The sequence below is a fragment of the Lepidochelys kempii genome, chromosome 12 (assembly GCF_965140285.1).
Source record: "Lepidochelys kempii isolate rLepKem1 chromosome 12, rLepKem1.hap1, whole genome shotgun sequence".
Lineage (NCBI taxonomy): Eukaryota > Metazoa > Chordata > Testudines > Cheloniidae > Lepidochelys > Lepidochelys kempii.
In genome coordinates this window covers 24577358-24604658 of record NC_136391.1, presented here as the reverse complement: position 1 = coordinate 24604658, position 27301 = coordinate 24577358, and the positions used below count along the sequence as shown (strand labels likewise).

The 27301-nt window shown below is 38.7% G+C and overlaps 1 protein-coding gene across 4 annotated transcripts in view; it reads left to right on the top strand.

Annotated features, from left to right (window-relative positions):
* Positions 1-27301, top strand: part of PEPD (peptidase D) — a 220505-nt gene that overhangs the window by 103066 nt on the left and 90138 nt on the right. For all 4 annotated transcript variants that reach the window (XM_073307882.1, XM_073307881.1, XM_073307880.1 and 1 more), the window contains one exon: positions 26623-26691. In XM_073307882.1, coding sequence (XP_073163983.1) covers positions 26623-26691 — 69 coding nt within the window. The remainder of the gene's footprint in view (positions 1-26622; positions 26692-27301) is intronic.

The following is a 27301-nucleotide window of genomic DNA, read 5'->3' as shown; positions in this document are numbered from 1 at the left end:
AAATGGTTCTCCATCGATATGAACAGTAAAAATGAGAAAAAAATAAATTGTGTTCATCAACAAATATGGCTCGATAGTTCTAGGACAAGCACTCTAGTTAGGGTGTAGTTTAGAGTTCACCTCACCATGATAATTGCTAGAAATGGGGAGAACAACTAAAGTTGTTAAAGTTGTTAGACACAATTCTGAAGCACCACACATTTTGTAGCTGAAGTACCACATTTTTGTGTGGTTTTATCCACTTTAGTCTATGAAAGAAACCAATCTGCCTTATCCTGGTCTATGGGAAATCCACTGCCAGAACTCTCAGCCTCCAGCCTTTCTTAATGCTCTCAGATGTTTATTGGGCAGGCATTAAAAATCATCTCAAGGCCTATCTCTATGCCTTTCCACTCAATATGGTGGAAAACCCCAAAGAAACAGATTTGATAGGACAGAGGAGAAACAGGAACCACTATAAAAAGTCAGTTCTCTCCCATGCAATAGTTCTGCATTTTCCCCTATCTCCCATAATAATTTTCTGATTATCCCCATGTCCGGTAACTCCTTTCTTCCCAAAAGATCTTGCTGCAGATCTTTGCTCAAGTACATGTTGTATTGAGTAATTCTGTCTAATTTATTATGATGAGCTATATGCACTTAACAGTTTAGCAAAATATTTGTCACTTTGCTATAAACTATCTCATATGCTATGACCTAACAGGTTCAGACAGCAGATAGAGTTCAACTACAGCATAGAATTTTAAAGTTATTTACAGTGCTTGAAAGGTCTCTTTGCCTGCACTATCCACTTAATCCAGTCTAAATCTAGAGAGCTGTCTTCCAGTCCTGCCACTGTCTCTCTAATGGCTATTAATAATAGCTGTTCTAGGCACCATGTCTGCTGATTGAAAATCCATCTGAAGCTTTTGCATCTCATGAGGCAGATCAAAATTGACATTTTTTATTGATATAACTGGTTTCTGCCAAATACTTGGGGACAAATAAAAGTAGCTGAACTCAAAGATGAAACAGAGCCATTTGTTCGATGGAATTACCAGCCAATTGATGTCTGTCATTAAACAAGTGATTTCTCTCTGTCTCTCTCCCCCCATCCCTTTTTAAGGCTTTAAAATCTCATTGACAAGTTGAGAAATATAATTGGATTTTTAGTTAACAGTGATTTTGTGTATCAAATGACATTTTCAATTGTCAGAATTATAGGTGACTGGTTTATTCCTTCTGTAAGTGCCTAAATATTACACCAGACTAAATTAATCAATGATCTTGACTAACTTCATTCAGTATTTCACTATTCCACTTTTCAATTTATGGACTAAGTGAAAAATTAGATACATCTCTTTCATGGGTAAATTCATGTCACTTGTATTGGTTATATTTATTTTTCTCCCAATTTAGCTTTTCTTGGAGATAACTAAAAAGTAGGAAGTCAGTCTTAAAAAAAAAAAAAAAAAAAAAAAGGTTTTGACTCCAGCAAGCCCCTTGTGCTGATTTACAGTTGGAAAAATTGTTAGGTGAATATAAAAACAATGAGGAGTCCGGTGGTACCTTAAAGACTAACAGATTTATTTGGGCATAAGCTTTCATGGGTAAAAAAACCCACTTCTTCAGATGCGTGGAGTGAAAATTACAGCTACAGGCATAAATATATTGGCACATGAAGAGAAGGGAGTTACCTTATGGGATATTAATGTACATTGTGAGGTGCTTAAAGCTTTGAGGTGCTTTCAGGTGTACATTAATATTGTAAGGTAACTCTCCTCTCTTCATGTGCTAGTATATTTATGCCTGCATCTGAAGAAGTGGGGTTATTTATTTACTCACTAAAGCTTATGCCCAAATAAATCCATTAGTCTTTAAGGTGCCACCGGACTCCTTGTATTTTTTGTGGATACAGACTAACACGGCTGCTCCTCAGATACTAGGTGAATATAGTGCCAGAAGATACCAGATTGCGAGCCCGGGAACGGAGGCCTTCTATCCACATATCCACTGTAGCACATACAGCAGCCATGGTCATGCTGATATGGGATTCAGTTAATGAAGAATTGAAGGCTGGGAATATAATTAATGCCAGTCAACATGATTCTATGGAAAATAGGTCTTGTCATGCAAACCTGATTTCATTTTTTGATTAGATTACAAGTTTGGTTAATAAACATAGCTATGTAGATATTCTTAGATTTTTGTAAGGCATATGACCTTCAGCATTCTGATTTTTAAAAATAGCACCGTACACTATTAATAATGCAGACATTAAATGAATGAAGGACTGGCTCACTGACAGATCTCAAAACGTCGTGTAAAAAAGTAGTTGGCAGTAGGGAATCCTCATCAAATGGGGCTGTTCCTAGTGGGATTCCACATGTACTGGAACTGCACCCAACGCTATTGAACATTTTTATCAATGATCTGGAAATACATATAAAATCATTTCTGATAGAATTCATGTTTCATGTTAAAATTTGGTGACATAGTATATGATGATGAGGGATCACTTGGTAAATGGGCTCATTCAGAAAAATGTGTTTTTAATAGAGTCAAATTCAAGATCATACATCTTGGAACAAAGAATGCAGGCTATACCTACAGAATGGGGAATTGCATCTTGGAAAGCAGTGACTCTGAAAAAGATCTAGACGTCATAGTGGACAAACAACTGAACAGGAGCTCCTCATGCAACGCTGTAGCAAAAAGAGCTAATGAGATCCTTGAATATATAAATAGGGAAGTAATGAGTATCAGTACAGAGGTGATTTTTACCTCTATGTATGGTATTGGTGATCTTGATGCTAGAACACTGCATCCAGTTTAAACATAATGTTGAAACATTGGAGAGGATGCAGAAAAGAGGCACAAAAATGATTCAAGGGCTGGAGAAAAAGCCTTACAGTGACAGACTTAAAAAGAGCTCAATCTGTTTATAAACCAATTGCTGTATAAGCAACTTCACAAGAAAATTCGAGCTACTAAACGGCAGAGGAAGTCATAACAAGAATAATAGCTGGAAGCTGAAACTAGAGAAATTCAAACTGGAAACAAGACTTTTTTTTTGCTTTTTTTTAAATAACAGAGAGGGTGACTAACCATTGGAATAACCTACCAAGGGGAAGTGGTAGATTCTCCATTCCATGAAGTCTTCAAATCAAGACTGGATGCCTTTCTGGGAAGGGATGCTTTAGTCAAACACAAGTTACTGGGCTCATTAGAGATGTAATTGGTTGGTAGTTTAATCATCTGTAATATACAGGAGGTCAGACATGATCATCTAATAGGCAAGAAGGGACTAACATCTATGAATTATTTTTTAGTGCATCTGCTGAGGTTATCAAGTGTATCAGTTAGTAAAGTATCCTTATAAGCTGAACTGGAACCTGTACCAACACCTCTAAATCATTCCACTAAGGACTTATTTACAGTAGGATTTTTAATTTTGTTTTAACATGTAAACTATGATGAATGTAAATTCTATTTGTTCCCTGCATTTGGGCAGATACCAGTTATATTTTCTCATTTGAGTATCTGAGAGAGCACACAGTCATATCTCTAGGTAAATATTGACTTCTAATGGTCTAACTGAATATCTGAGAAGACTTGCCAAATAAGGAGGCACAACAAGCTTAAAAATTCTACCTTTGATATTACTTGTAGTTCCAAAAATATTTTTAAAAGCCTATTTATTTCAGCCACCTGATGCTCCAATCCACATGCAGAGAGAACATTAAAAAAATAGAAGCTCTAGCTAGCAAATGTGGATATGAGCAAGCTAATTGTCAGTATTTTCCTAACCTTTGTTTCCCTAATTTCTTAGGAACAAATAGTCGCTTAAGTAGTTATGTACGCAGAAAATATGTAAATAGTTTTTTTTATTTGTTAAAGATAAACAGGATCAGGTTAAACTCATTTTAAAATACTAATTCTGTTCCTTCTGAACATTTGGATGTATAAACCTGGTCACGTTTTAAAATCTAGTGAGGTAAAGTGAATGTTCCTGGTCTATATTCCAGGCATTTAAATGCATGCATTAAATGATCTTCTCTTGACTACCATTAGTGTATTTCTTAAAACTCAATAAAAGAGCATATCTTCTTTGTTTTTAATTACTCCTATGTCCATGGATCTCATTCTAATGCACAAATAGCATAGTTTTCATTAGGACATAGAAAAAATATTGTACTGTTTCCATGCCAGTCTGGACATTGGAAGTATACTGCCATAGTCAGCTTCCAAAGATGACTTCATTGTAACACCAATTTATTTACCTTGCCTATGGATCCCTAATATCTGTCCCCACAAAGAGTTATAAATCAGCTTTTGCTCTAGCTTTTTGATTCCTTGGAACAGGTTGGACCTGTATCTTTCGCTGTTGAGAAACAATTGAGAAATTCAAAGATAATTTTCAGCTCAGCCTTTTGGCAATAGTTGCTACTACTTTGAAGACCTCTGTTCATTCCCACTGATGGTGTTTGGCACCTATAGTGTCTAGCTATGGAACAGTATAACAAAGCCATGTGTGCTGTGGGGTGTACTCTCATGCTATGAGGACATCAGCCCCATCTATAGAAGGGAGTGGACCCTCTACCCACCTCTGCAGAGGGTTGAACGGAACTACCTCTCGTGTCCGAGAGCTAGTTTAACTAAAAGAAGATAGGGTAGTTACATTATAGTTACAGTTCCCATAGTATAGTTAGAGTTTTTATTATTTGTTTGCCTTGGGTTATCCCCTAGGCTGTGTCTGGTCCCAGGCCCCTTACGGGATTCAAAAGGTGTGTGACCTGTGCTGCCATCTTTCCAGATGCACACATGTTCAGTGTCTAGGAGAGGCTCATGTAGTATCCCAGCATACAACTTGCTGCACAGATAGCTAAGACTGCAGACACATTTGGCTTCTTTGAGCTTTCAACTGCACCCATCTGTGAACTCCTTCAGGAGTTTCCGGATCCATTTCTTTGCCAAATTCTTCTGTAAGAGACCTGAGATGCATCTTGCCACCCCAACTTCAGCATCACCTTTGATATTGGATCTGAGAGCAACCTCCCTGAGTCAAATGCTTACTGGGGCTAAGTCTCCCGTCCAATACCACAGGCTGTATCAAAACAGATTGCTCTGGCACCACCATCTGTATCTGCACTGGAGATTCCCTCAATGCCCCAAAGTCAGCGGTGATCAACATAGTGAATCAGGCTTCTGGATCTAGTCTTGTCCCTGTTTTGGGAAAGAGGAAGGAAGCTCTCAGCTCTGCAAAAGGGGTCAGTGAACAAAAAAGAAAAGGAGTCATTGTTTTCGTCCAGTGACATATGCCACTTCTGGAGACTCTTCCAGTTTTGATACTGCCTCTGGCATGCATGTTACCTCACCTGAAAATCAAATTGGGGCTTCATCCATCTCCTACTCTCACCCTAAAGAGCAGAAACAATTCCAGGAGTTCCTGGTGGAGCTTCGTTTACAGATTGGGGGGGGGGGGGGCAGCGCGGCACCAGACACATCTGATTAGACAAAAGAAAAGGTTTGTTTTCCTGTCCTCACAGGCTCACTCAGTCCAGCAAAGGACACTTGACTCTGACCAGTGTCCTCACCATCAGTATTGGAGAGACAATTATAGGTATCCTTTGCTCATGGAGGGTCATCAATTTGTATTGCAACATCCATTAGACAATTCAGTGTTAGTCTTTGCAGTTCAGGAACTCTCCAAAAGCAGCAGGATATCTCTGATGGCTCCCACAGAGAAGGGTGTAGCCTGAATGTTCTTGGGGGGAAAAATATATTCTTCCGCTTCCTCCAGCTTTCTTTATGGAGGGCAATGCTTCCTAATCTCCTATAAGTGGGAATGCACAGAGACTCTGGGGTGGGGTGGGGGGAGTTACTTACTAGTAATTTATTATTCCTAAAGAGTTGCTTCTGCATTCAAACTGCCCACTGCTTTCCCCTCTGCCTTGGAGTTCTATATATCTCAGGACCCTGGGGGTAGAAGGAGCTGAGGTGGGTATAGATGATGGGGGGAGGGAATCACCCTTATATAGACAAGGCCAATGACATAACAACATGCCACTGCACCCCACATTGGCCATGGCTTTGTTCTGTAGTTTCACAGCTCCATGCTAGAGGCTAAATCGCATAAGTGTGGATGCACAGAGACAACTCTTGAAGAACAATAGTTACCAGTAAGTAACCTTTCTTTTTTCATTCTCCGCATGGATCCACTCTCCACAAACTGTCTAGTTGGACACCAGTCAGACTTATTCTATTTGCTGCCGGTGCTTCAAGTGCATGAAGCCTTGTGATCATGAAGTGGGGACGGTTGGAAACTTCCTCAAAATTCCAAGCGTAGTATTGTATAGTAGTTTGTGGTGTGGGTAAAACACTGCTCCTATTTAGTCAGTTGATGTCATCTTTAAAACCATAAGGATGAGTTTTATTTTTTTTTTTAAATTAAAGCCTTATATTTACAGAAACTGCTAGTTTGAACCCACAAGTGAAAGCTTCTTTATTTGCCTTTTATGAGCAGGTTAGTGGATTTGTTAGGCCCAGCATAGATCCTGAGTGCCTGAACTGTTATCCAGATAAGTTTTGTCAGGGCTGCTGAGCTAGTTAGCATGATACCGTACTTGCCCACTTAACCAGGTCTTCTGCTTACTCTGCAACATGGACTATAAGGAATTATGATTCACATCATGAATCTTTACTTGAGACTATCTAGCTATGGAGGGAAGCAAGAGGTCCAAAAGCATTGAATTCTCTCTACTGAACATACACCATCCCCCAAGTCTTATGCTGGCTTTTGAGTTTTGGAAGCCATAAATGTCTGATGGCTCCCAAAAGTTGAATCTAGGTAAGGTGTTTTAGAATCTTTATTATAGTCAACTTTCACGTAACTGATAAGAGAAGAAAAGCATATAAGTGAGAATGTGTAGGTCAGTGAATTGGAAGGTCCTGCTTCCTTTGGCCTACTGAATTAAAACTTTCTTTGATTCTGTTTTCACCTTAAAATTAGTTGAATTTAGTCTTCTAATCTGAAGGGAGAGGAGGTTATTGGGGGCTCAGTAGATTTGTCTAGACACTTTAAGCCAAATTATATTAATGTTTTCATACATTTTTTACCCTAAATATTTTTCTAAGAGTTGTAAATCCTTGCTAGATTTTTGCAAGATAGTTCATAGCCCCAAGAGTGGATCCCCAGAGCCATTCATCTTTGAACTGGCTCTCAAAAGAGTAATTGCACTGGTTTGAAGTAGCAAATGTTTGAGATTCGGGAGACTATAAAATTGATTTTTCCATAAAGAGGTAATTTGTGGTAAATGGTGTAATCCTCTGGGCTGCTATTCACTCATTTTATATGTCCAGGACCCTTGAAACATGGACAGAAAGACTGGAGAAAGACCTCTTACATCAATTATTTATCTACACAAGACAGGAAAACCTTCCTTCCCGTTTTGAAGGCACAGTAGCCAGCAGCTGACCAAGACAAACACTCAATCTCACTCTCTCAAGCACATGCAAAAGATAGCAAGAGCCACAACTTCTTTAGAGGGAGGCATTTGTTGGCAAGGGAAGGGGAATGTAATATTCTGATGGATCAATCTAATGCATCTGGATAACATTTCAGAGTTAAATAGATGATTCTGGAGTATTTTGACCAAGTTTTGCGAAAGACATTGGTTACAAATTCCCTATCACTGAAGTGAAGAGAATTTTTAGTGCATGCATACTTTCCAAGCAATATAAGGGGACCCATAGAATAGTATGGAGGCTAAAATTCTGACATGAGCCTGGGAAGCCCTCCCCTGGAAAAAACGTTTAGTCACTTTTTCCCCTTACAAACCATCTTGATGCTAGGCTCACTCACCATGAGTGATGGCAGAGAGGGAGTTAGCATTTCTATATTATTTTCCTGCTTCAGTACATCAGTGCTCCTCAAATTGCTGGGAGGGGAATCAAAATATCTTGGAAGCCAAATGAACCACTACCTCAGAACAAAATGGGCTACTCTATAACTAGAATTAATCTCTAATAATATAAGATATACAATGGTAAGTAAGTTTAAAGCAAAATGTCAAGCAATTAATTTTAACCGTATGGATTCAGTTTGCACTTCTTTCTCATACCATTATTTATTTATTACCGGTAATATTGTCATATCTGAGTGAATGTTTAAAGATCAGGGCTCCCTGATACTTGTCCTCATTTTATATTATTGTTAATGTTGTCTTTTAAATTATTTGTATGGGTCTAGATTTCGGCCCTTCCTGCACGCCAGCACCACGCCAGGGAGCAGAGAGGATGTAAGGCACCTCCTTATTCCCTTGCACCAATGCACCATACTGTCACTCCCTGTTCATAGAGAAGGATGAGTTACAAGGTCCACAGAGCAGCTATATCCCCTCCTTGTGCATATGGGGAGTGGTGGTGGTAAGAAAAGTCTTAACTCCATTTCTAGCATACTCGATGGCATAGTACATTAGCACATTAGGGAACATACACTGTGACTGGAGTTGGCCTGTTGCAGTTTAATACCTCCTCAGAACAATGAGGAGACTAGGAGTCACAGTTTCTTTCCCACACTGTACTAGGGACAGCTCAATGCACTTTCCCTTACTGACAGCTGGATTACAAAGTGACAGCCTACCTCATAGTAACTAAAATGTCCTACCATGCGCTACAGAACAAATAAACACACAGTGATTTCCCATGAGAAACTTAGTTGTGACTCAACAAGTGAGCGCAACAAGCAATATTGGGAGAGAACAGGAGAAAGGGAGTTTGAGGGTTACAGTAATATTAAGCAGTGGTTCGTGTTCATTACATGCAACTCTTGATGATACCAAAAGTTTTTTTAAAATGGTGCAGCCATTCGCCTAGGAGCAAGAGTGGGGGACAGAGGGAGTTGGGAATGCTTTTTCTGGTGTGGCTTAAAAACAGCAATGTTAGAAGTTCAAGTCTAGGTAGGGAATCCAACTAATTGCCTCAAGTAATGCACAGTGGATGGCAAAAATGTTACCAGGATGTGATTGTTTGAGACATACATTGATGAGGTATTCCATCATTTGAAGTTTTTCTGCAATCCCAAATAAGATCGTGTCTCAGTCTCTGTTTATGGAAGACATAGGTGCATCTGCCATGTGATATGCAGGTGCAATTCGAAGTGAACCATGTTTTCCATGGGAGTGAAAAGCTCCTGGGTTCTTTGGTTGCATCCTTAATAAGATGTTTGTTCAGGACGTTCCACCTTGCTCACCATTGATCTTTGGGGTTAACCCTTTGAGCTCACACACTTCAAGCTAGATTTCAGTCAGTATCTTGGTATGTTATTCAGGTCTTCATGTACTGGAAGTTCTTTGTTCCATTGAATACAATGGTACTTCCTAAGGATTGTCATGTTGGGGTGAATTTGGGGTGGATAGATATGTGCCAGTACGGGAGGTCATGGTTATGCATTGATTTTACTGTACGTGTAATGATCTTCATAATGGTGTTAAGTTGAGAGTCGACAAATGATGTGTGGAAGCTGTGTGTCCAGACAGGTGAGCAGTGTTCTGTGGTATAGTAGACGGTGAAGAAGTCCGCAGAGTTTTTGCATCAGCTCCCCAGATCATTCCTGGCAGTTTCTGAATGAGACTTGCATGCATCTTTACTGTGTCATGAATATTTTTCAAGTGCTGGTGGCATGTGAGGCTTCAGTCTAATGCCACACCAACATATTTTCGGGTGGGATTGTATCCTATCAGCTGGTCACAGAAGTCCATATACAGTTCCACCCTAACCTTTGGATTGTTTAGATGGAATACTAACATGACTGTCTTAGTAGGGTTTCCTTGGTTAGGATTTGATAGGCAAATCTCATGCCTGTGTAGTCAGAACAATGTCATCAGCATAGACAAATTTCAGTGAAAATGGTTGCTGGTGTAAATATTAAATAAGATCAGTGCTAAGACTGATCCCTGTGGAAGGCCATCATTGAGAGTGCATGGCCTGCTGACCTGGTCACCAAGGAAAACATGAAACCTATGGTTGGTCAGAACTTCTTGGAAGACTTTTATCATTACATTGCATAGGATAACTTTGCTAGCTTTCCAGAGAAGACTGTTCCTCCAAATAGTGTCATAGGTGGCAGATAAGTCTAAGAAAGCTGCCCCAATCTTGAGTCTTCACTGTTAAGGCCTCAGTCTTAGTTCTTGGTCAGAGCAGCTGTGGCATAATCGAAAACCTACTTGTTCATTCACATTGTTTCTACAGATGGCATGATCCTTGCCAGTAATATTTTCTCATAAGTTTGTATAACATGCAGAGGAGTGATGTGGTCCTGTATGAGAAGCAATTACTGGTTGGCTTCCTGGGGTTGATAGTGGTACTGACCATAGTCTTGCACCAGATCCTCAGGACGACACCTGAGGAATGGATATAGGAGATTAGTGTGTTGCCAGCCATTTCTGTGCTTTGGCTCCGAGGTTTTTAAATCATTCTGGAACGACACCATCAGGTCCTTTTGCTTTTCTAGCCTACATGAGTGAGAGGATCTTGTTTATCTCCCAACAGTGAAGGGCAATGACAGAGGGGATGAGCTGGATAATGAACTGACTATTTGTCAGAATTCTCTGTGCACTTTGCATTTAATTGACTAGTCCCATGTGCTTTTGAGTTCATAAGAAGCATTTTTATGATAGCATCAGCTAAGACTTCAAGGTTTCGAGATTGCACTGTGTTTGCAAACCCAAGCTAATGTAATTATAACCAAGCTTTGCGGCTGGAGTGAGCAAAGTCCAGAGCTTCAGCCATCTCAATCCATCTTTGACAGCACATGAAATTCAATAACTCTAGCAGGGATGTTGCAGTGTTCAGGTCACATGACATTTGGAACTCCTTTAATAGCCTTTCTGTTTCTGGTTTCCAGTTGGGCCTCAAACATGAGGTTCAGGAAGGGAGGCAGGAGAGAGGAGGTGTGTAGGAGAATGTGGGTTTGCAGTGCAGACCAAGTTTAAGAGATGTCATCAGGGGTTACAAGGAAGAAAAAATGAGGGCTAGGTCCAGAAAAAATGGAAGGAAGATAAGGCAGAGAAAAAGAGCAACAAATATGGTGAGAAGGTGTGGGGATATCACAGGTAGACAAGAGAGAGAAAAGTGGTGTGAATGTTAACAGGCTGCTAACATTAAGATGCCATCCACAGTAAATCTGAAGGTTTTTTTTCTTTGAATTTAAACATTTTTAATAATGTAAAAGTAAAGCATTTTCTTGATTAAATGCTGTGATAAAGCAGTTTGTAACTTCAGCATCTGTTCCCTGTGTTTCGTAAGTGTACATTAAATTACAAAGTCTGAAACCTCAAACTGACCTTTACAAACAAGGCTCCCTACAAGGAGGGAGATAGTCCTGTAGGAATGTCTTGTTTTCATTTTTATTATTACTTATTCAGAGCATAAATGTGCATTGTCCCTGCCTCTAAGAGCTTGCTTGGTAAGTGAAAACAGCCAAAATGGGAGAAGAGAGGACAAGAGATACATAAGATTATGCAGCTACTTACCTTTTACTTGTCCCTTCAGGGGCCTGTGAGATGTTAGCATTTGCCAAGTCCTAGAAACTTAAAACACACAGGAAGGTAAACCAGGAACATTGGCAATTTCATTAATTCTGTCCTAATAGAATAGTGTTCATTTCAATGAAGTTTTTTTAATGTATTGAAGCTAGTAAAGGATAATAAGGTAGCATACCAATATAATTTTTGACTCTCTGTCAAGCACAAATTCAGAGATGACTTGTACAGTTTTCTGCAATAGGTTTACACATTAGTTTCATCTTGTCAAAGCTTAAATCATTGAATGCAGTAAAATCTTGACACTGTGAATCTGCTGTGTGATATAACTATTTGGAGTAAGCACAGTTTAGCAATATATTTAATAACTGTAATTAATCAGATGTGCTAGGTTGTCGCGGAATGCTTAAAATGCTCATAGTAATAGCATATAATTTTAAGGCTGGATTATGTAATTATAATATTATGCAGAGTTGACCAGTTACCCTGCATGCTGTGTAGTTCAAAAGTGTATAACTGATCCTACATTTGCATTAAAAACTGTTCCTGGAAGCCATTGCAAAGAATTATTACATATTTGAATCCCCTTTGTGCCTCTAAGTGAAGTAAAGCTGAATTGTGCGTCCATATAATATGTGTTCTTATAGTTAGGACTGTTTAAAAAATGGATCTTTACTAAACCATCTTTGCTGTGTTATTTGCTATACTTGGAATGGGAAATGTCTCCCATACTGTGCTTAATATAACATCCAGCAATCTATATAGTGCCGATCACTGTAGTGTCTTTGTGCAACTTAAGTAAATGCTCACTTACTGGTGTCTTCTGTATAAAATGTGTCAAATACAAGATTTGGATTAGAGGCATTATTGTATTTGGAGGTCATTCCTATATTTTACAAATAAGCAAATTTCCTTCTAAATACTTTTCTAAATACAGAGATTAGAATTAAGATTACTTTGTTAGGCTTGGTCTACACTAGCAATTTATGTTGGTATAACTATGTCACTCAGAGACGTGGAAAATCCACACATGTAAGCAACGCGTTTATACCAACCTAACTCCCGGTTTAGACAGTACTGTGTCAGTGGGAGGGCTTCTCTGGCAGGGATGCTGGAACAAAAAGAATCAGAAGACTGTTTTAAGTTTAGTTGCTTTAGTTTTCCTTCAAGCTAAAAAGACAGTTGCTGTCTTTATGCTGCAGTGTGATATTCCATTCTCTGTAATTTATAACAAAAATACATTTTAAAAAATTATTATTCAGACAACTCATATGAAATACTGTTTTCTGACTGTGACTGAGCCTAGGAAGGGGCCACATTGATCCCTTTGCAGGATTGGGAGATGTAGGAGGAATTTGAAATTTAAACAAATACGATGCTCTGCAGGAAAAAGTACTACAGTATATATAATCTGTTAATGCCAGGACCTGAGTATTCAACCCAGTAAAAGCAATTACAAAGTAGATAGGCCTTAATGTTTCTCATTTGGTGGAAAGATTTTAAATATAATGCATTACTCACTAAAAATCCCTACCAGCCTATTGAACTGTTTTTCATAATTCCAAATAATCCAAAACTATCAAAACAGGTAAAGAGGAGATGTAAAATTAATGTATAATTATTTAAATACTGATAAAGTAGTTAAATCCTCCCCAAGGTAAAAAATGAATATTATTCTAAAATAGCCTCAAGAGCTTTCAGCCTTTGTTTTACTTTCTGTTGGGGAAAAGGCCCTTTTTGGAACTGATCACGTTTATTTAAATATGGTGCTAGTAAGTCTAATCACTACGGCAACCAGTACTTCCTGACAAAGGGTTGAAAGAGCAACAATATAATCTTTATATTTACATTGTATATTTTCACCCAGAAAGACTAGGTGCGTGAACCCTGGAATTAGAATAGTTAAATTGCCCCAACAGTAACCAACATTGCCCTGTGTGGATACCCCATGTCAAGACCCACATTCAGGCTAAGAGGTTTCTTTTAGCACCATGCAAAAGAAGAAAGCTATCCAGCTGATCTTTTCCATAATAAAGAGAAAAGGTCCTCCAGCCAAATTGTAGTCCCTCCCCTTCTCATGCAAACATTTCAGGCCACTATCTGCACTAGGTAGTTGAATCCCCTATACTAACCCTCCATCACATGCCACGCTCCAAGCTTCCTGAATTTATTCAGTTTGCTAGGTGGTCCTTGGAAACTCCACTGGACTCCAGCAAATGTTCAAGATGAGCCTGTGTCACCTTTCTTACACACTGTGGTGTTTTCTCTGCTCCCATCCCCAGTGGCTGGATCAGATGAGTTTCGGATTTGCTGCAGACTTTGAGCGAACAGAGCTGGGTCTTTTAGCTCAGGCAGAAGAGGCTTGTGCTTTTTCAGTCCAGAGGTCCAAGGTTCAGTCCCCCTGCTGACAGCCAACCAAGGAGCATTGTCGTACATGCTCATAGCCAAGAACACCAGACCTTCTGGCTGCTGAGAATTTAAAAAATGCACTCTGTTCCAGTTTTGCATTATGGGAGGCAGTGGGGAATGTTTTCCTAACTCCTCAAAAATGATCACCCAAAACCTTCAGCCAGAACCACAAAATCGGGCACCAAACATAACACAACCACAGGAAGGTCAGGACAGCAGCTGTTGCCAGGAGGGGAGGGGGAAAGGGTCACTGATAATGCCCTGTCAACGGCAGGTTGAGGATGTGAGACAAAGAAGGGCGAAGCAGCTTGGTGGCACTCTCTTCATCATGAGGGTCACGGGCATGCTGAAGGGAGGGTGAGGAAGCCTTCCTCCCTACCTTACCTTCCACTCTGACCACACCCAGCAGAAAGAGGTGTTGACAGAAGAGATTTTCCCTTATTCCTGCCTGGCCAGCTCATAATAAAGTTTTATTATTTTTCATATGGGAAATTGATTGTGGCACAGCAAGTACTTCCGATAGTACTAACATACATTTTGAAGTAAGAGCTCCTGTAGAGAGAGAATAACGATTATTGTTAGTAGACATCTCAGCATATGCTGGCATCAGCTTTCCCCTGTAAACCAAGTGGCAATAGTCAGGTGAGTTTACAAGCAATAAAATAAGTGAAGGCTCTTCTATATACAAACCATGGTATCTATACAGGGTATGTCTATACTATTATTATTAACTCACAGCTGGCCCATGCCAGCTGATTTGTGGTCACAGGTCTTGGGCTAAGGGGCTGTTTAATTGTATACAGTATAGACATTCGAGCTTGGGCTGCAGCACAAGCTTTAGGATACTCCCATCTTGCAGGGTCCTAGAGCCTGGGCTCCAGCCCAAGCCCGAATGTCTACACCACAATTAAACAATCCCTTAGCCCAAGACCTGTGAGCCCGAGTCAGCTGGCATGGGCCAGCAGCAGGTTTATAATTGAAGTTTAGACATACCCACAGTGTTGGATTGTTGTTGTTTTTAACTTCCCAATTGCCTTAGACTGTGAAAAGTATCTGCAGTATTCAGGATAATTTTCTAACTAGATGAATTCTGAAGACAGAGAGGTCACCTTATTTAAGTACCACCAGTGTTACACCAGTTTAGGAAGCTCTAGGAAAATTCCATTTTAATAATAGGTATAAATCAGGGTGGGAAAACTTTTTGGCCCGAGGGCCACATCGGAGTTGTGAAACTGTATGGAGGGCCAGGTAGGGAAGGCTGTGCCCCTGCAAGCAGCCTGGCCCCTACCCCCCAAAACAGCCTGGCCCCTGCCCCCTATCTTCCCCCTCCCACTTCCCGCCCCCCTCAGAACTCCCGACCCATCCAACCCCCCCATTCCTTGTCCCCTGACCACCCCCTCCCAGGACCCTCTGCCCCTAACCACCCCCTGGGCCACACCCACCATCCAAACCCCCCTGCTCCCAGTCCCCTGACTGCCCCGACCACTATCCACACCCCTGACAGGCTCCCCCTGGGACCCCACACCCGTCCCACCCCCTGTTCCCCATCCCCTGACCCCTATCCACACCCCTTTCCCCTGACTCCCCGCCCCTTATCTGACTCCCCGGCCCTAGCCCCCTTACCATGCTGCTTAGAGTAGCATGTCTGGCATCCGCGCTGCCCGGCCAGAGCTAGACACGCTACCGCTCTGTCCATCAGGAGCACGCAGCTCCACCACCCAGAGTGCTGCCCACGCATCATCGTGGCTGCGGGGGAGGGGGACAGCAGGGGAGAGGCCGGGGGGCTAGCCTCCCCGGCCAGGAGCTCAAGGGCCGGGCAGGACAGTACCACGGGCCGTAGTTTTCCCACCTCTGGTATAAATGCATTTATCCCTATTTTCTTATATTTATGGCCAGTTATATCTAATTCACTTTTATGGTTTTTAATAGGGATTTATGAGGATTCGTTTGTATTTTAGGTTTAGAGATAATTAAGTACCTTGTTTCTGGAAAGAAAAAATGTAGAGAGAATTGGCTCAAACCTAAAACAAGATTCGTGTACTAGTGCATATATTAAACTTCCTTTTATTTGGTTGTCACCCCAATAGGAATGATTAGTGAGTCATAAAGAAAGAAAATGTATTGCACTACATCTATTAAAGCATGTTTTATATGTAACAGTAATTAAAATATAATTGAAATCATGAGTTCTTCTAATTATTGGCTTTACATAATGCATATTTAAAGAGTGAGCATCTATAAATGTGTCCTTTATATACATTCAGAAATGGTTTGCTGGCAGCATTTTAATTAAAGATGGATTAGTTAAAATGCTGTTTAATCATTCTGTCATCAAAGGATTTAGACCTCATTAATTAGCTGTTGATAAATAGGTTTAAACTACAAAATTTAATTTAAAATATGCCAGTTGAGATCTAGAATTATTAGAGAAGAAATGGAGCAATGAGTCTTAGAAAATCTTATGCCATCTCTTTATATAATATTAGATTAAGTGTGAAATTATTAGACCATAATAGTACTTGCAATTTTGTATCACTGTTAATGCTTGTAACACAGCGTCTTTTACAGTTGGTTAAGAAGTCAAAATGAGATCCTTATTGTTGACCACTCTTTTCATAGTACAAAGGACTACTATGCTATGTATTTAAATATTTATTTTGCGAAAGACTGAAAACTCCAAGGCTCATATGCCCAAGGAAAATGACCCATTACTGAAAGTGGTTTTCAGCAGAGATGGTGTTCCCCGTAATCCCAGATTCCTCTCAATTGGAAATTATTTAGCTGCTAGAGTGGATTAGCCAAAACCATTTTCAAAGTAGTTCCAGAAACTGTGATAGATATGTGGTGGAATTTGGTAATGATCACTCTTCTGTAATGGCAAACACTTTTAATCTCATTTATACTGACAGTTACAATGTTTTCAATAACAGTAGAAGGTAGGTTACCAATGAGGATAACTGTTGACAACTGTTGTCTTCACTGGATGACTTCCCACGAACAGGCAGTGCTTCAAAGGGGTCTGTCCTCCCCTCACTGTGCCACAATCTCACTGAGCTGAAACTGAAGTCCAGCTGAGTTTTCCAGCTTTCCCGTTAGAAACCTGCCCCTCAAACTGAAACCTCCAAGGAGTTTGGAAGGTTTGTTGTTTTTGAAGTGAAACTGTTACAGTTTGCAGTAAGAATCTGACACTTCCTCTGTGATTCATTAAGCACAGAACATGAGGTGGTTGTTTAAAAACAGTTCTATAAACAAAATGCTTTCAAATAAGAGGTTTCACTTTCTTCCTGTTTTACATGTGTCATTTCCAGATCCATGTTATGTTTTTGGAAACACAGGACCCTCACAGCTTATGTTCTCTTCCAGATTCAGACTCTTACATGATAGCCGTAATAATGGATCTTTGGTCCAAGGCTTCACAGCTTCTAAATGAATGGAAAGTAACAATGTACTGAGTAGCAATGAGATATTGTGGTGCTGTTCGTTATCTATTTAAATGCAGCAGATAGATAACTGCGTAGGTAGGTCAGCTTCAGGTGTGCAGGCAAGACAGTAACTACTATAGAATCCTTGAGCACTATGGAACCCGCACAGGAAATGAAGAGGACATGTTCTCCCACCCCGGACTTTTTATTATAATAATGTTTCTGAAGAACAAGAAGTACCATAGGAGGTTATACTTTTCACGCTCATTGTTTTCATTTCCAGGCTTCAGCTACAGCTCCATGAAAATGAATATTTGTCTAATTTTGATAGGCGGGTGAAGGAAGTTTTCACAAAATTCATAGTTCTATGAAATCTGCAGTACTTGGAGGAAAGTTAGAGAACTTCTTAAAAAGTTTTGGCTGTAATTGCATTTTCCCACCCCTGGTACAGCTAAAAACAGTAGGTTAAATTTAAACTCAAGAAGAGTTGTTTGGATGACCTCTATCAATATAATATGGTGAAACAAACAAACAAAAAAGTTAACTAGAAAATTTAAGTATAATCTGTCAAAATGCAGTTAGCAAAAAATGGGATCTCTTTATCCCTGTTCTCACCCAAAATGTATTCATTCTTTGTATGTTCCCAAATACCATTGGGAAATCCAGGAAGATGAGTAGTTTAATCAAAAAAGATCAAAGAAATATCAGCCAATGTCTTCTCATCTATTAAATTGTTCTTAACATAAGACAGACAATTTATAATTTCCAATTATCCAATTAATATGCTAGTTACGCCTCAGCTAAGTAACTCCATTCTTAAACTAAGAATATCATTTACCTTCGATGATCACAAATAATACATGACATTTGTGACAGTGCTGGATTTTGTATTATTTATGGACTTTCTCCTTGTTTCTTATTTCCAGGTGGTATTAATCCCTGGTGAAACAGATGTCATGGTATGGTTAGCTCCCTTGTGATCTTAAAAGCCCACAATCCTATTGTCTTGTATTCTGTTTTGCACCTGTCAGGCATTGTCATTCATAAATTACTTTTTTCTTAATCTTTTTGGTAATTTCACTTTTTGTTCCTTTCCTGAACTCTGGATGGGTATCCATCTGTTTTGGGGATAGAGTGCAAGAACGGTGGTACAACTTCTTGGAAAATCAACAGGAGACAATATTTGGAAATAAAGCAGATGCTGTAGAGTCATTTTTGTTTCTTACTCTTGAAATTCACATCTTCAGTGCTATTATATTCCTCCTTTGGAATGTATGTTCTGTTTATGGTTCATTTGACATGCAACCAATTATATTTCATGCCTACTTACTACGGTTCTAATTCTGGTACCTTTACTCAACTCAAGCATCCCCTTACTCCTCAAACAGCCGCACTGAAATCAAGAATCAGTCCCTGAGTTTGACCAGTCCTTTTTGCTTCAAGTTTTCCAGGATATTAAAACATAGTCTGAGGAACAATCTCTTATCTTTTTTTCTTGACTGGCACTAAAAATCTCAAAAGTGAGAGTGAAATTTAGAAATTTGAGCGTGCATGCATGCACACACACCATCCAGCTCAGATCTTAAATTTATAAGAAGCTTTTTCATTAGAGGAAGTTCAAATTACAAGTGATTGGATTTGAGAAATTAAGCTGTAGCAATGTTAATAATGTTGTGTATAGTCCTCTTGCTGATCGTGTAGTAAATTGCAAAGCTTACCACCCCATCAGGAAGAGGACTATACATAACAGCAATTTCTGATATCATGCAGGACATTGAAATAGTATTGCTTCATTCACAAAATTGTTAGGTATATTTGCCACGGAGCTATAGGATAAAGCTTCACTCTTCAGAATAGTTAGTACTAATTTCTTCATCGGCCTTGAGCTCACTGTTTGTGGACACGATGGTTTCTTTCTTTTAATTTCACTGACTATTTCTTCCAACTAGTTTATGTATAACATTTCTGTATGAAAAAACTTCTTTGCACATTGTATACAAAACTGAAAAGATACACCAGCGTATTAAAAGTCAAATGAGACTGAGTTTGTCAACTAAATCTGAGTAGCTAGTTAGCCCCAGATAGCCAATAAGAGTCCCATCTTAACCTGGACAATTAAGAAAATTGCCCTTTACTTATGAAGCTTTCTGTTGCTAATTCTTGGTTGTGTATGCTGTTTATGCTCATATCTCAGGGTAGAGAATGAGGTACTTTTCAAAAAAATGTGTGTACTCATTGATACTGATTATCTGCCAGACTTTAACTGGAGCTTTCATTTTTGTGTCTGTAATTCTACATATTTATGGTGGTGAGTGCCTTAAAAATACTTCAGATACAATAGATAAATTGCACCCATTGGTAACCGTGGATGCAAAAGTATAGACTATTTAGGCTTCTGTAAGCACCTTATCTGTAGGTACTTAAATGTCTAAATGATCAAAATTGTGGCTGCCAATTGCAGCACAAAAAAGGGAAACCAGTTTTGGAAAATCTGGCCCTGTGTGTTAGTTTATGCCTGCTACACCATACTGATACATCATCTTAAAATGAATTTCTAAACTACCACTGAGCAAGACGATTTGTTGAAATGACTCCAGAATCTGGAAGTAGCAAACCAGATTGTTCTGTGTTCTATTCCATCCTTCCAGGAAGCTCTTGGAGGGGGATGTTGAGTAGCTGTTTATTCACCCCCAGGTCACGCTCGTACTCTGGTGCCTCTCCTGTCCAGGAGACTCTGTAAAGTTCTTTGGGCCGTAGTGGCATCAGAAGGCTGATAACACTCTGTTTCATCTTGTTTTTTAAAGATGTGGATGATGCATTTCTTTGTTTTCTGAGTGCCTGACTAAGACAGAGAACTGTGTGTTGAGTGAAGATGTAGGGTGAAATCCTGGCCCTACTAAAATTGATGGGATTTTTGCCATTGACTTTAATGGGAACAGGGGACAGGATTTCACCCTCAGACTTGTAGCACTGTTCTCCAGATTTGGTTCACCTGATGGTTTCTTCACATTTCTGGCCAGACACCAGGAAGTTGTTTTGATTTCTTTAAATCTTTGCCTTCTACCAGCCTCTAAGGGCTGTATGCTTCTGGCTATAAGGATGGGGGGAGACAGGAGGAGAGGTAGAAAGGAGAGGGGCAGAAGGCTGGCAGCTAAGACTCTTCTCCCTTCTCTGAGTGACCACCCACTCCAGGGTGTCAGATCAATAGCAGGTACTAAAGGGTGGAAGCCTGAGGGTAGAAAGGGATATTTTGGAGGGTGAAGAGCACAGGGAAGAAGAAATATGGACAGAGGCCCCGTTAATACTCACTTAAAGTAGGTGACAATTTAATTTTGGCGGGGTAGGGTGTGTGTTGGGGGCGGATTGTGTGGGGATTCTGTTTTGCTTATTTTGTACTTTTCCTTCAAAATAGAGAAAAGAATCTGCAGGGTAGGAAGGATTTGAGGCCAGAAGGAAAATGTCAGGCTTTTCAATTTCACATAGAAAACTAAAAATCAAAGCGAGGTTTAAGTTCATAATTTAAAGTTAAGCACATTTGTAAGCATTAGCATTATCGCTAAGGGAAAGTTGGGTACTTTTCCCTTTATCCCCCAAGTCCTAAAAAATGAGTACATGCTGAGGGCCATAACCCCAATTGCTCATATAAAAATGGGGAGGGGAGTGGAAAATGTTCGGCTAATTTTGAGGTTGCCTGAAAAACCCATGGGAGTTGTCCATTGTACATAGCACAGAAGGTTGCGATAACAAAGCACTTGGCATCTGAAAAGCAGTAGAAATGAATGAGAAATATGTGTGCATTGCAGTACAAGATCTGTGTATTTACTGAAGAATCTCACTTAAGCCAATGCAGCATCATTGGTTTCTTTCATTTTGGATAAAAAATTTTCTCTGTACTTACCCAAGTGTGTTAACTCAATTGCAGCATTAAATAAACTATCTTGACGACTGAATCAGACTTTGGCTCAGTGGAAGTCAAGCATAAGAAGCACTGTCATGTATCTGTCAAAATAATAGAAATTGGAGTTAAATTCTTGATAGAAAAAGTAACAAAGGGCTCTACTTTCTGCACTCTGTCCCTTATATTTTTTCTCTCTCCCATCCTATTTTACTAGATATAATTATAGATGGTACCGATTGTTAGACTAGACTCAAAAGATTTTATTTGTTTGATGTGATTTAGAAGTAGAAGTAGTAGTTTCTTAGTCCAAAAATATCTAGACTCGAAAGTGACTAGTTGAGAGGTATAGCGTATTGCTCTCTTCTACATATCCATTATCTGTTAAAAAGAACACCCTTGATAAGAATCATAAATAACATATTCTTTGTTCAGCCCATAAAGCGTTCACTTCTTTCTGGGAAATAAATACTATACGTTACTGAATGTGTGGGGATAGTTCGTATATTACGAAGAGGAAGATGTCAAAAGAAGAGAAAAGTGAAAAAAGTAGTTAATGAATATTGATAATACTCCTGGACTTTGCTCCTTTATTCTATGTATGCAAGCTATTAAATGAAGCTATGTTAAAATTAAACTCATACCTTATTTGGTTTCCTTTTTCCTGGTCAAGAGATCCCATTAGAATTTCCAACGTGTAAGATACTGCATTAGAAACCCTACCCACCTAAGGATTGCCATAAAAACACAAATGCAGCAAGTATAAAATATGCTAAGACAGATTCTAGTCATTTGTTTACAGAAAAGACAATCCAAAGTAGACTTTACATTAAAATAGTTTGAAAGACCCTTAAAAAATCAGAGTTTTTTTTATTTTCTGACAATTTTTGGCGGTTCAGCTCTACTTATATGCAATAACCACTTAGGATATTGAAAATACTGGTATGTGCTTGTAGAGACTGAGAGAGTTGTGTAGTATTTTTTATAAACATCAGATGCTCCTTAAGTTATCTGTTTGATATTAACCTATCTGAATGCCAGGAGTTAAATCAAACAAGGCTGTTAAGAAAGAAGCCAACAGGAAATGAAACAATGGCTCAGATAAGAGTCCTGAAGAAAATAATAGAAAAGCTGTTTATTGGAAAACTCTCTCTAAGGCACAGTTCACCCTGTAGCTGTGACAGTGCTTCTCTATTATTTCCAGTGGCTCAAAACCTAACATTTTTTGGGAGATAAATGTTCTTGTCCCTTAAATTAGCATTGTCAATAAAGTAATCAAGAATAGGCATAGCTGTGGGAATAAGATTACCTGATGCTTCAGATTTAAGAAAGAGTGAGCTAAAACTTTAGATTTTCTTCAGCTGTAATAAAATAGGGGCTAATGTTTGCCCTTTTTTAAATCAATGACAAAGAGGTCAGTTTTTAAAATTCTCTTTAAACTCCAGACTTTCCACCAGTTATAATAATTTTAAGAAGCTGAATTTCGAATGAAAATTACCTGATGGTATGTGCTCTTTTAAAAAATTAATTGTGGTTTCAAAGCAGTAAAAAAAAAACATACAAGTTCAAAAGAACTTTGTGGATAAACAGGGTAACATCTGATGTAAATAGACCAATGACTGATCTGTATACACCATGAAGACATAGTGCGCATGGTGACAAAAAATACATATACCCTAAAGGGGAAATACTATCAATGAAACATAAAAGGGGAGTTCAAAAAGAAGTGCCAACTGCTTGCACCTGTGATGCATGCATTAGAAATTCTTAGACAGATGATCCAGATCCAACATAAAACCATATTAAACATACATAGCAGCCAGTCAAAAAAGCGGCCAGCCTAAATGCCAGACACAGTGTTTCTAATATAACTGCATATGGATTTCCAGATTTAGGCCTTGTCTACACTAAAGGGAAAAGTCAATCTAAGCTACGCAATTTGAGTTACGTGAATAGTGACTCCCCTTACTCTTCTCGATCAGGTGGAGTACAGGAGTCGACGAGAGAGCGATTGGTGGTCGATTTAGCGGGTCTAGTGAAGACCCGCTAAATTGACCTTCGATGCATTGATCACCACAGCATCAATCCTCTGTTAAGTGTAGACAAGCCCTAAGTCATATGTCCAACTTGCAGTATTTCACTCCCTTAACTTTTGCATTGCACTTGGAGAATGCCATGAAGATCCATCAAATGTATTACTCAGAAAAATATATTCTGTTTCATATAACTATAAGCTGCATTGTTCAATGCAAAATTCTTACAGAAACTACAACACACAGCGTGAAATCTTGGCTCAAACTCCCATTGACTGTAATGGAGCCGGGATTTCACCCAGAGTGATATAGGCCACTTTTAAGATGCTGGACACGGTTGTTAACTTGAAAAAGCCAGCATTTGCCAGCAGTGGTATCTGAAATACTACAGTTATATCTTGTACTTGCAATAAGAAATAACTCTGGAAATTCAGGTGCCACACCATTGGCAAATGTTGACTTTTTTGATAGCAACCACGTTAGCACATAATTTATAATGAATCACTTGACTGAGAAAGTAACGATACAATAATGTGAATAATTTTACTCTGGTCTCTAGTGGGAAAACACATTACCCAGTAAAGATATACTATCCCTGGCTCAATCGCATTAACAACGCCTTTTTAATTTTTCTTTTTCAAAATAAATCCATAACATGTGAAACAACCAATGTAACCATTTTTGGAAAAAGAAAATGGGAAGTTCAGACAAAAGGTAGATTATATGCAGCATCTCTTAACTTATTTTACTACCTTTAATTGCTGATCTGGGAATGCTGCAAAAGGTAACAATTACATTACTGCATGAAGTTTCATATAAGTTCCAGCTTTATGAATATGTGGTCATTTGTCATATTGAAAAATAAGCCCTGCTATCTTTATATCACCAAAGATAGAAGGAAGTTTACAGCTTTCATTATTTCATTTTTAAAGCACTTTAGAAGGTTACTGAAAGCTTCTGAGACTAGGAAATATTTTACTCAGTCACTTAAATACTATGTAGGGGTTTATAAAAAACACTGAAAGCTACTTAAATACAGCATTATTATACATACATACAAATATAAGATGCTTGACAAAATGCTTGGGGGCATGTTCACGATGCCTGTAATAATAGACTTCTATATGCAAATGTGTTATGGAGACAGAAATCTAGAATTTGCAAATGGAAAGAAACAGAGATCCATAAAGTGAAGTGATAGTGGAAACAGAATGTGTGTGACTGCTAAATGGAAGATTGATAGCATCCAGTTGCAAAAGTTAGTGGAGCGCTTGTTATCCCATCTCTTAATTTCAGAGTGTCCCCCAGACTCCTGTACTGCTATCCTCTTCTCTGACTTTCTCTTTGCACACTTCTAAATTTCCAGAGTAATCCAAAACTAGTAAAATCATTGTAATTAAAGATGAGGAAAAATCATATAAAATCCATCTCCCTGAAAAGTCAGGATTTAGTCCTTAGAGATATAATTCTATTTTCATTTCCTTTCATTTCATTTCCTTTGTGTTCATTTCCTTAATTTGGGAGGTTTGGTGTATATCTTTTCAATTAATTATCCCTTTGGGAAGTTTTTGAAATATATTTTGACTCTATGGTTGTTTAAGTAATACTCTTAATGTCCTTCAAAGAATGAACATTGTGTTCTGTGGACTGCTATTACAAAAGGACAAAATCATAACATCTCTGAAGTTTGAATGGCACCAGTATCACCCTGTGTTAATGAAATGATTTTGGTATTACAACAAATGAGTTTTCTGAATCCATTCAATATTAAAGGGAATTGGATTGTAATTAGAGCATATTTCACAAAGAATAAAAGGGTCCGTGATATGTGCTTAACTCTTATAGCACCTAATCCTGTAGTGATTGTGCTCTGGGCGCGTCTGCCCTCATGTGCAAAGGACTTTTACAGTGCAATATTTGTGAAGATGAAAATGCTGTTGTGCTTTCAAGGCTAAATAGCTCCCCCAGGAGGACAGTGCTGCAAAGAGAATAAACTTCCAGAATGCATTATTTTATATATATAAAGCAAGCATTTTTGTAATATTTCCTTATCTGGCTCTTATTTACCACCATCTAGTCTTGGTGTTGAGATCCAGATCTTTATTTTGTTGCTCACATTTGAATGGTAAGATAACTGAGGTATTTAAGCGTATTTAAGGTATAAGTTAAGGTAAGATAACTCAGGTATTTAACAGGTTTCAGAGTAACAGCCGTGTTAGTCTGTATTCGCAAAAAGAAAAGGAGTACTTGTGGCACCTTAGAGACTAACCAATTTATTTGAGCATAATCTTTCGTGAGCTACAGCTCACTTAGCTGTAAGTGTAGCTCACGAAAGCTTATGCTCAAATAAATTGGTTAGTCTCTAAGGTGCCACAAGTACTCCTTTTCTTTTTGCAGTATTTAAGTGAAAATAAGTAGTTTCATGTTTTCAGTGTGTAATACAGCACACGCTTTTTTTCCTGTTAAGCTTACTGTGGATTGTGTAACTAGTAAAATGTGCCGGATTGTGGGACAATTAAGTCTTTTTATCTAGAGAACAGGTACAGCATGGGCAGCTGTCATGCAGGTTCCCACACACACTGCGAGTTTGCATCAACCTGCAATAGCAGGGACCATCTGTAGGTGTCAAAGCCAATTCAGTGGTGTGCAAACCTGAAACTCTGAAATTTCGAAAAGGCTTGGGCTAGCCTTGGATCATCTTTCCCAGTGGGACCCCTCATTCCACTCCAGAAAAGACTCCTTTATCTTTGTTTAGGTAGGCTCCTGTTGGTGGAGAGAGCCAGCCTATCTGGGAAGTTGCATTTCCTTTCTGGAAAATATTAAGGTGGAGGTTTGCAACAAATGTGGATTGTATTTGTAGTTGGTGCTTCAGACATGCAACAGGAGGTATTTTATTCAACTCTGTAATCTCAGACCCAGGCAGTTTAACAATTGTTTTCAGCCTTTGATTCTTTAACTATTTATTAGCTAGTTGGTTCTAAGGTCAGATAAACCAGTGTATTCCAAAGTTGTTTTTCTGTGCTGAGTTACTAAGGAGAGCAATTTACCATTCTTCAGAAATTAAACGTGCTTCGCTGCAGTTTCAGTATTTTTCTGTTGCAAAGTTTCATACCAGGCTTGATGACAGGTACATCATGAAAAATACACAAACTGGCTGAGTTGAGAGAATGTAGGTTAATTTGAGTGTTAAATTGAGCAGAAATTCAGGGCGATGTTTGTCAGGTAGTAGGGAGACTTGCACACACAAGTCTCACTTCAGTGCAGTCTTGCTTGCTTTCTTGCTTGCTTTGTGTTGTTTCTGAATAAATTATTAATTACTGCTTTTTTTTTTTTATTTGCAGCCTGTTTCAGCATTATTGCTATACTCGTGGTGGCATGCGCCATACTTCTTACACTTGTATCTGTGGCAGGTAAGATCTTTTTGTGTACTTCTGTAATATTTATTATCAAGATCCCATTGGAAGTATGTAAAATTATTTTTACCATATATGTCTGGATACAAGCAAAGTGAGCTTTAAAGTTTTGTTACTGAGAAAACAATGGGGAGATGGCTAGCACTGTGTAAACCAGATAGGTTACAGATTCTGCTGCACTCGGGAGATTATATGATTACCGATATTGCCAGTATCATGTTTATGCTCACGTCTCTGGGGCAATAGGTTTTTTTTAACGAAACAGCATATGAAGAAAGACTTAATATCTTCTCTTTGTAGCTAAAAAAAGGTACTTTCTTTGAAACATTCTTTCTTTAAAAAAAAGAGGATTTCATATCATTTTCAAAATTCCTGGTCTCTAAATTTATTATACACTGCACATAAACAAATCTTTTAAGGAAATTTTGCTCCAGCTCTCTTTGCTTGCTGAACATCTGCTGTTGAAATTACAGTTTTGTTAATATTGCTAAAATATCATTTGTAATTCTATAAACATAAATTTTTAATATGTAGAACTAGAAGACAAAATGGTAAATATTTTACTACAGAGATGTAAAACTCATTCTGTGAAGAGGATTTAGGTGCA